At 36.6% G+C, this 10335-nt stretch overlaps 1 protein-coding gene across 2 annotated transcripts; it reads left to right on the forward strand.

Annotated features, from left to right (window-relative positions):
• Positions 1-1245: 1245 nt before the first annotated feature.
• LOC136229227 (amine oxidase [copper-containing] zeta, peroxisomal-like) lies at positions 1246-9879 on the forward strand. 2 transcript variants are annotated; one of them, XM_066017868.1, is made up of 13 exons: positions 1247-1461; positions 1602-1814; positions 3605-3714; positions 4920-5225; positions 5361-5473; positions 5559-5889; positions 5972-6187; positions 6319-6555; positions 7311-7496; positions 7585-7725; positions 8257-8525; positions 8702-8783; positions 9268-9879. In XM_066017868.1, exons 2-13 carry the CDS (start codon positions 1739-1741, stop codon positions 9397-9399), a joined length of 2199 nt encoding a protein of 732 aa, XP_065873940.1. In that variant the 5' UTR covers positions 1247-1461; positions 1602-1738; the 3' UTR covers positions 9400-9879. The 2 variants fall into 2 exon arrangements, with proteins under 2 accessions (XP_065873939.1, XP_065873940.1); XM_066017867.1 differs by having other exon boundaries at positions 1246-1814.
• The last annotated feature ends 456 nt before the right edge of the window (positions 9880-10335 follow it).

A 10335-nucleotide genomic window follows, 5' to 3' on the forward strand; every position in this document is an offset into this window, starting at 1 on the left:
ATGCAAGTTTTTATTAATTTGAAATACATAATAATCAATTGCAATATTATGTTAGTTATACGCAAGTGGTGTACGTAGTTGGATACACTTAACCTAGGTTTCGAGTGTTCACAAATCACCATATGCGAATCAAATTGCTAAATTGTGAACTATCTTTTATCATTCACATTTAATATAGAATGCGAACCAATTACAAAGGAATTATCTGTACAGTGCTTCACAATCTACAAAATGCGAACTAATTCTTCTCAAATCTGAAGCTCATTTCAAATTTTATATAAAATGTGATTCACATTTCCTCCAATACGAACTGGCATACTAAATGCGAAGCTGATTTTTCAATCATTTTCACTCAATTTCGAACTACCTATTCTATGTCTGTGTTTAATACAATGCAATTCTTATAAATTTGACAATGAATTTTGCTCATTTTAATAGAAGTATGTCCACAGAGATTGTTATTTGCTTGCTCTCACGAAATCGCCAATAAAAAAGTTGCAAATACCATATCATATGTGGGTAGTGAACCGAAATTGCTCTGGATTAAAAAAAAAATCAAGTTGGAGAGGTTAAAAGAGATTCGCGATCAGAATAAGGGGAAATTATTGATTTAGAATCAAGAACATACACGTGTAGAAAATGACAACTATCAGGATTTCCATGTAGACACATATGTAGAGTTGCTTCTGAGTTTCGGTTAACTAATTCATATCCGTGGTTAGATAGTTACTACAAAATCAAAACAACGAAATTGGCTTACGATGAGTCTATGTATCCAGTTGACCACCAGTCTGAATGCAAGACCTCTGATAACCTTATGAAAGTACTCCCTTTATAATTGAAAGACTGGTTGATTGAGATAAACAAAGCAAAAACAAAAAGAGACGAAAGAAACTTACTTTTCATTTGGTTTTACCCACGTGTTACTTCTATTCAGATTTCACCATCTTCGTCGTTCGTTTTATGTTTTCGCTTTCGAGGATGTGAAATAAGAATGAGAATGAGAAGGGCTTGGACAGAATGGAGCGTTATGGGTATTTCGGAAGTCAAATGGTTTAAAATGGACCAGTTTTGTAAATTTCTCTTTGATTGTATTAAAATATAGTCTTGAAATTATAATACATAACCATAAGAAACGTCATTATCAGTTGGAGTGATGCCAGGCTATGACCATTCCTAAGATTGTCGTCTTCTCTTTTCTCAACTTTATCTTGATTGCCCTTTGACAAAAGAAAGGAACTTTTTTAGTTTTCTTTTCTCTACCTGCCAAACCCTCTCTTATTTTTGACATTATCTTTGCAATTTTTAGCAACCCCCAATATCTGTCCTCCACTCTGCATTCTACAGTTTCATCCTCTCTATTCTATATAATCACACGGCGAAAAGCGATCTTAACATCCTCACAAGATTAACTTCAACACTTCGAGTGGAGATTAGAAAGTGCAAGAAAAGAAAGGAAAGGTTAGGTGATTCAAGAGAAAAAAAAGTTGAAAAGATCAGTTCAATTAGAAATAGAATTTTGCTGTATGTCAGTGAAGTATTACAGTGACAATTACTACGGTGGATACGGTGAAGTTGCTAACCCTTTACAATGGCCACAGCTCAGGAAAAAGCGACGCCTTCTTGTTCCACCTCTGCCTCTGCTAATGCTAGAGAGGCCGCCGCTGCAACTGAGGTTTTGCAGGATTGGAGCGCTGGTGCTGCCGAAGCAGAGGTTCCGGTCCGCGAGAGAGCTGCTATGGCGTCCTTGATTCGCCCTGTTGAGTCACTCACCGATCCTCCTCCTCCTCCAGGAAACCCCTCTTCTTCTAAAGGTAACCGAATTAATTTTCCATTGCTGAAGATAATTCATTTGAACAGTATGGTTTCTTGATTTTCTTTAACATTAGGGTTTGAGTAGCTGGTTGAGCTGGGATTATTTGTGTTATGTATTTATTTTATGTTTTGATAGTTTGGGTTGTCAATTTCTTTATATGCTAGATATTGGAGCCATTAGAAATTCATTTTCATGCCATTGATCATTGACCTGCTTACTTTCTTTGGGCACCAGTGAGCCTGAACTCCTGGTTGGTATATTGTTCGTTTTGGCTCAACTCGCATTCCTTTGGCCTCATGGCTTTGCATCTACATGTATTCGAAAACACGTATTCTGAACACATGTTAGTGATATAGCCGGATCACTATCTCTTCATTTTTATGTGAATTTAGTTCATTCCTATCCATCGTCATCTTCCAGGGTCCGTCATTGCTTAGGTCTTCCATCCCGACACCACCAGAGGATCAGATTTTAGGTGTCCACCCATTTCCGCCAGATTTATTCCTGAACCAACACATTGTAAGTGGAGAGTCAGCTCGGCCTAATCCACTGGCCATGTAGATATTATCTTCTTGACATGAGTCCGATTCCTTGGATTTCACAGCTTTAAAGCACGTTTATATGTATTAGAAAGATACCATACTAATATAGCACAATCACTTCCTTTCCATTTATGATGTGTGTTTCAGTTCATTCTTGCCCCATCACCATAGTTGTGAAAGTGCAAGGCGCACTAAGGCTTAAGGGGGTCCTGGAGCCTAGGCGTGCGCCTGAGCGACACAAGGCGTGCACACCAAAACAAAATAACATATAAAATTATAAATGACAACTTAACATTTATAGAAGGACACAAATAGTCAAATAACAACAATCTTAATCATAAAATGCACGAGATAAATTCTAATTAACTACTAAGACATAATTATAATTCATAATAAAATTTAAATTAAAGACCAAAGTTCAACTTCAACTAAACACTAAGTTAATAACTGATAGTCTAATAATAACTATTTTCCCTCAAGCAAGACTAAACTCTTTAGTCTTTATAGTCCCTATTGATCATCAAAGTCACCATCACCATCATCATATTCTTCTTCAAGGTTCTCATTCTCATCATCATCATCATCAACAAAGTCAGTTTCCTCTTCATCTCTAAAAACTAATGGTGCTTTACCCTTATCCTTTGGCCTAGCACTTGAACTAGAGGTATTCATAACAAATTTTCCTACTACTCTAGTATGATAAGCGCTTTCTTCAGCTCCAACAGCCTACTAACATCAGCCCATGTTAAATTTTTATTTGGGAACACTAGCTTCATCAGACCCTTCTCCATCCAATCTACCCATCAACCATTCATTGGCATCGTCTACATCTTGTAAAGAGTTCCTATGGCTGTGATTAGAAGATGATAAATTCTAAAAAACCCTACAATTGCGCCTAAGCGTGCCCCATTCAAGGCACACAACAGCGCGTGTCTGGCTGACATCGCTCGCCTCACATACAAAGAGGCGCTAACCCTTGAGCCTTGCCTCAGGCGCGTCTGAGGCGCGCCTTCAACAACTATGCCCATCACCATCCTTCGGGGAAGCTCCTTGCTCAGGTCTTCCATCCGATGCCACTCCTTCAGGACCGAGTTGTTAGAATTCACTCTTGGGACAGGTGTCCAAAACTTCGAAAATAGCAAGCTTTGAACTTCCTTTCTGGATTATTCAATTTATTATTTTTGATTAACTATAACATTAGTCAGATTTGAAATTATTGATTGAGTTTGTTTATTTTCTTGGTTAGGAATCCCAATGATGTCAAGGGCACAAACCAGCCACCCTCTGGAACCTTTAGCTGCTGCTGAGATTTCTGTGGCAGTGGCAACAGTTAGAGCAGCTGGAGCAACTCCTGAGGTTAACTGTTTAATTTGAATTGTTTATTTAGATTATAATTTGGTAACTTGCACTCTCCACCCGAAGGCTCCTACACACACATGCACAGAAAAAAACACACACACACACACAAAACAAAAACCTTATAAGAATCTTGAGGTTGTTTAGTATTTTTCTAGATCAACTGAAAAGAAAGAGCTATCACCACCTGTGTTTTTGTTTTATAGGCAGTTTTTGTGGCAATAGTAGCTTTCAAGCCTTATCAGGGCAATAACTTGTTGAGAGTAGGATTGTATCAACCATAGTCTATTTCTCAAATTCGAATCGATTAGAAAGCTTGAGGTTGGAAAATGAATTGGAGAGCTTAATTGAGTTTTACTCTGTCTGCTCAAATTTCAGTATATAATGGAATATTTTAATTTGGCTTGATTACCAATAAAAAAATGCTAGAGATAATAATAATAAAAGCTATTCTTGAACCTTAACTACCAACTTAAGCTTTTAATTCAATTGGTTCATTGACATGATATCAGCACCTTTTAGACCAAGTGGTCGAGGGTTCGAATCCTGACAATCCTATTTGTTGATTATATTTCAACACATGGTAAGATGGGCATGTGTTGTACACACTTCAAGCCTAGGGCCATTCATGAGGGGGTGTGTCAGAGATAATAATAAAAGGTATTCTTTGGACCTTAACTATGAGCTTAAGCTTTCAGCTCAATTGGTTCCTTAACCAAAAAAAAAATAGTAGGTAAATCTTGAAAAAAGCTTGAATAAACTCAAAGTTCAAGTGAGCTCAAATTCATAAAAAATTCAAATACTGTATATTATTTAAAACGTTTAATATTTGCATAAAAGAAAAGAAAATTGACTAGCTTAGTAAGCCATTTGAATTGCAAATTATCATACTTGAACTGAACTTGAATTGTTATTTAAGCTCAAGCTTGTTTTAATTAAAAATAGAGTCAAATTGAATATTTTGTAAGTCAAGTTCAAGCAACTTGCAAGCTGTTTGGCTTGGTTACATATTAATAGTTGCTTCATAGTGCACGAGTTAATGGTCTCACTCTTGGTAGCCCATTTTTTTTCGATTTCCCAATGTACCAGAAATTATTTGATTACGAGGATAGGATGGGTTGTATTGTAGTTTAAGGATACCTTATAGTGTTCAATTCTTAAGACATTTGTGGAAGGACGAAACAAAATGGGTACCCTATTTTCAGGTTAGAGATAGCATGCGATTCGTTGAAGTGGTTTTACTGGAGCCAGAGAAGCATGTGGTTGCCTTGGCAGATGCATATTTCTTCCCTCCCTTTCAGCCTTCATTACTTCCCAGAAGTAAAGGTGGACCTGTAATTCCCATGAAACTTCCTCCAAGGAAAGCAAGGCTTGTTGTTTATAACAAAAAGTCAAATGAGACTAGCATATGGATTGTTGAACTATCAGAAGTTCACGCTGCAACGCGAGGTGGTCACCACCGGGGCAAAGTCATTTCATCTAATGTTGTTCCGAATGTTCAACCGCCCATGGTACGCTACAAACTCTTGGCCCAGACTCTGCTAGAAACCTCATTAAGTTATGTATTGGTCAATTTTACTGCTAGATGATAATAAATATAAAGAAAAAATACCAATAAATCTTCTTATTTGGCTTGGAAATTGCAGGATGCTGTGGAATATGCTGAATGTGAAGCTGTAGTGAAAGAATTCCCTCCGTTTGTTGAGGCAATGAAAAAGAGGGGTATCGAGGATATGGATCTTGTGATGGTTGACCCCTGGTTGGTTTACTCAGATTGCTTGTGGAAAAAATGTGTTCCTGATGTATTCATTCACACTCTTTATAACATTTTCATTATTTGCTAGGTGTGTAGGATATCACAGTGAAGCTGATGCTCCTAGCCACAGGCTTGCTAAACCACTAATCTTCTGCAGAACTGAGAGTGACTGTCCTATTGAAAATGGATATGCACGTCCAGTTGAAGGCATACATGTACTTGTTGATATGCAAAATATGGTTGTGATTGAATTTGAAGATCGTAAACTTGTTCCTCTACCGCCAGCTGACCCCTTGAGAAATTATACTGCTGGTGAAACTCGAGGAGGTGTTGATAGAAGTGATGTGAAGCCTCTCCAAATCATTCAACCTGAAGGTCCAAGCTTTCGTGTTAATGGACACTTTATTCAGTGGCAAAAGGTTTTTGCTTATTTGTGGAACTGCATGCTAGCTAGTGTCTTTGCTTACGTCGTATTAATTGTTGATTTGATTTGTTTGACAGTGGAATTTTCGTATCGGTTTCACCCCCAGGGAGGGTTTAGTTATCTATTCTGTTGCATATGTTGATGGTAATCGAGGTCGGAGACCTGTGGCGCACAGGTTAAGTTTTGTTGAGATGGTGGTACCATATGGGGATCCAAATGACCCACATTATAGGAAAAATGCATTTGATGCAGGGGAAGATGGATTGGGGAAAAATGCACACTCTCTGAAGAAGGTAGGAGCCTTTATCTTTTTTCTTTATTAATGATGTTATTTTTCTTCCATCTCTTTCATATAGTACCAGTTCTAGCTTCTTGTCTAATTTGCTTAAAAAAACTAAGCATTGACATAACCGTTGTGCTACAGAATTGTGATTGTTTGGGATTCATCAAGTACTTTGATGCACACTTTACAAATTTCTCTGGAGGAGTTGAAACAATTGAGAATTGTGTTTGTTTACATGAAGAGGATCATGGAATGTTATGGAAGCATCAGGATTGGAGAACTGGATTAGCAGAAGTCCGACGTTCTAGAAGGCTATCAGTATCTTCTATATGCACTGTGGCTAATTATGAGTACGGATTTTTCTGGCATTTTTATCAGGCAAGTCTTCATTGGAGTTCAGTTCCTTTAAATTTTCTGGTTGGGATTATGAAATTGGCATAATTATCATTATTTCTTGGCTAAGTAATATCTCTTAAATTTATGCTTAGCCTTTTGAATCTGGCAGCAAGATTTTGATAGAAACAGAAAAATAGAAACATGCACAAGAAATGGAAGAAATACTAAAGTTTATTGATGGATTTCTCAACTACAAGGATCAATGATAAAATGGACTGAGGGTCAACTCAACCCCAACAGGAAAATCTATTCCCTCTCTACTCAATGGGCATAGCCTAACTGAAAAATGAGCCAAACAAACATAATTTCTCATCCCTTTCCTTCTTTTCCTACAGCTATATATATACCAAGTAAAGCTCTAGGGGATGTCAGAACGGGTTATTGTGTCATAATTGCGTTACGTGATCTGTATATTCCATATGATTATATATGGTATAAATGACACAAATATGATAACCGTGTCAAACAGGTAGTCTCTGTAGCTTGTGTTGTCATGTTAGAAATTATTTAATAACCTTACTCTCTAGTGATGACCTATTACTAGGCCCCAAACCACGTGTCCCTCAATACCCGTTTTATCTTTTTATTCCCATTATTTGGCTCTCTATCAGGAATCTTTCTACGGTTTTCATCGCTCCTTGTGAGGGTGTGCTTTCATCTTCAGCATTTGAAGCAAAGTTGATAAGGACATTGCTTTCTAAATAGATAGAATAATGTTTTTTTTTTTAATGTATTAGGACGGAAAAATTGAAGCAGAGATTAAACTGACTGGAATTCTAAGCTTAGGAGCATTGCAACCTGGAGAAGTAAGAAAATATGGTACAACAATTGCTCCTGGATTGTATGCACCTGTTCATCAACATTTTTTTGTAGCACGTATGGACATGGCAGTCGACTGTAAACCTGGCGAAACGTTCAATCAGGTTAGTTTCCCGGAAACTTATCCTTTCATATCTCTATGAGTTTTAAACTATTCTTCTTTTGTAAGAAACATACTTTCCTTTCTTATAGGTTGTTGAAGTGAATGTTAAAGTTGATGAACCTGGAAAGGATAATGTCCATAATAATGCATTCTATGCCGAAGAGGAACTGTTGAAATCAGAATTGCAGGCAATGCGCGATTGTAATCCATTAAGTGCTCGCCATTGGATTGTATGTTACTTTTACCATTGTTCACAACTTATTATTGTTGTTTGCCTATTCTGCAAGATTTTTATGCGTAATTTAGGTTGTGGCAATGAGCTATGATTTTGATGTTTTGCTGGGAATGGACTGATACAACTCTTTAGACATAATTGATGTTTGTAAGGTCAGTCAAATAACAGTCAAACCAGCCTGTTCAATTTTTCCATTACATAGGGGTAAAAGATCGATGGTTCATGTTAGCCGACCCCGAATCATTTCGGGACTAAGGCTTTGTTGTTGTTGTTGTTGTATAGGGGTAAAAGATCGATGCTGGATGGAAACATTGGGGTAAATTTGTATTTTCCCCAAAAAACGATATCGACAAATTTGTACCTTATCCCTTGTTTTTATATCTAGTTGATGTGTTCTTGTTGATGTTGTGTCAGGTTGCCTTACTAGCTTGTTTTATGGTGTTATTACCTTTCTGAATCTGTTTCTGTGAGTAAAAAAATATCATTTTTTTTTTCTCAATTTTTTTTTTCCAATTTCACTATTCAGATCAGAAACACGAGAACCGTGAACCGGACTGGACAGCTCACTGGGTTCAAGTTAGTACCTGGTTCAAATTGCTTACCATTGGCTGGTTCAGAGGCAAAATTCCTGAGGAGAGCTGCTTTCTTGAAACATAATCTTTGGGTAACACCTTATGCACGTGATGAAATGTATCCTGGTGGAGAATTTCCCAATCAAAATCCTCGTAATGGAGAGGGACTGGCTACTTGGGTTAAGCAAAATCGACCAATTGAAGAAGCAAATGTTGTTCTATGGCAAGTTCATCCCCATTTGTTTCCTTCTTCCTCCATATTTCTTCTTTTAATAGAATATTAATCCGGGTGTCAAAATGGGTTGTCATGTCGGAATCGTGTTATGTGATATATATATTCAACATGATTATATATGATAGAAATGCAACAAAAATGATAATGGTGTCAAATTATTACAGGTATGTATTTGGAGTGACGCACATTCCCCGCCTGGAAGACTGGCCTGTGATGCCAGTAGAACGCATTGGATTTATGCTAATGGTATGTTACTCTTCAAGCCAATAATCACTCTGAATTTTCAATCAAGTTTGTGCCTGAAAATTAACATGGTATGATTTGACCATGGACTCAAGCCCTGTCAAAGTCTAAGAGATATCTCAACTCCACTGGTAACACTTCAGCAACAAAAACACCCGAAAACTTCAGTTTTGTTGTTTTTTATAGACAACTATAGGGGGATTTGTTGCTGATATGGCGTGGTTCAGGTTTGACATGGCTTGAGTCTATAGTCAAAATAACACCACATTATCTCTTTGCTCGAAATTTATGACAATGAGTTTAGTGAGACAAAAAAAAAAACAATATTCTTTAACTGCTAGGTGAAAATCTATATTTAGTAATCATAGTAAAACAATGTGTCGAGTGATCGTAGTTGCATTTAATCTGGGTGATAGGCGAAAATCTGATAGGATAGTTGAAGTGTGTGATCTTTAATTTATGGTTTGTGATTGTGATTGTGATGTAGCCGCATGGATTCTTTAACTGCTCCCCAGCAGTGGATGTTCCTCCAAGTGCAAGTGCAAGTGATATGGAACTCAAGGACAATGTGATCACAACAAAACCTATACAGAATGCTCTGCTTGCTGCTAAGCTCTAAGCTTCAGAATTAAGTATCCTGCAATTCACGAACATTTCCTTCAATAATTGGGGATTTTATAGGAGGCACCCGGTTCTCCAAACTCATTTTGAGAACCTTCAACATAAAAATTGACATGTATAGCAAATAAATGTCAATTTTTGTGTTGAAAATCATCAAACATGAGTTGGAGAACTAGGTGGCTCCTATAAAATAATAAAATCTCCAATAATTGAGCCACTGCTCCTACTTCCAGCCAATTGTATTCAACTAGCATATAAGAATGTAGGTTTGTAATAATATTACTGGGAGCTATCAATAAATGATGTAATGTTGATCCTTATCTTGATTACTGTGGGAATTGAAACTGACATATCCTTGATCCTTATCTAAGTTTGGAGTGGAAGCTTAAGCTCATGAGTGTTTTAATTTATATCAATGAGAATGTAAACGATGTTATCTTCACTGGTGAATCAGAGTTAAAAAAAAAAGGTTTTTGCTATTCACCGTCCACCAAATTACTTATCACCCCAAATTACTTATCTGGTCCGACCAAGTGATCCGTGATCTAATTATAAATTGGATTTACTTATCTGGTCCGATCGAGTGATCCGTGATCTAATTATAAATTGGATTTAATATTCGATCTGATAGGTTCTCATGTTTGATACGAAAAAATCTTTGCCAAAATTAAATTATTAATATATGGATTCTCATGTTTGGGACTATCTTTTTCATTTTTCATTTTTTTATTCTTGTTTGAAATCAATTACACTATCATTTTTTTTAAATCATTGTATCCTTTAAATTATTCTTACTTCACACTGTGAAATAATGTTAATGTTTCATTAAATAATATCACAAGTAAAAAAAAATTCTAGCATCATCAAACAATGTATATTAATTGCATTCAAAATGTTAATCTCAATCATTAACATTATGAGAAAATCAAAAACA

Source organism: Euphorbia lathyris, chromosome 5 (genome assembly GCF_963576675.1).
Source record: "Euphorbia lathyris chromosome 5, ddEupLath1.1, whole genome shotgun sequence".
NCBI classification, from domain to species: Eukaryota; Viridiplantae; Streptophyta; class Magnoliopsida; order Malpighiales; family Euphorbiaceae; genus Euphorbia; species Euphorbia lathyris.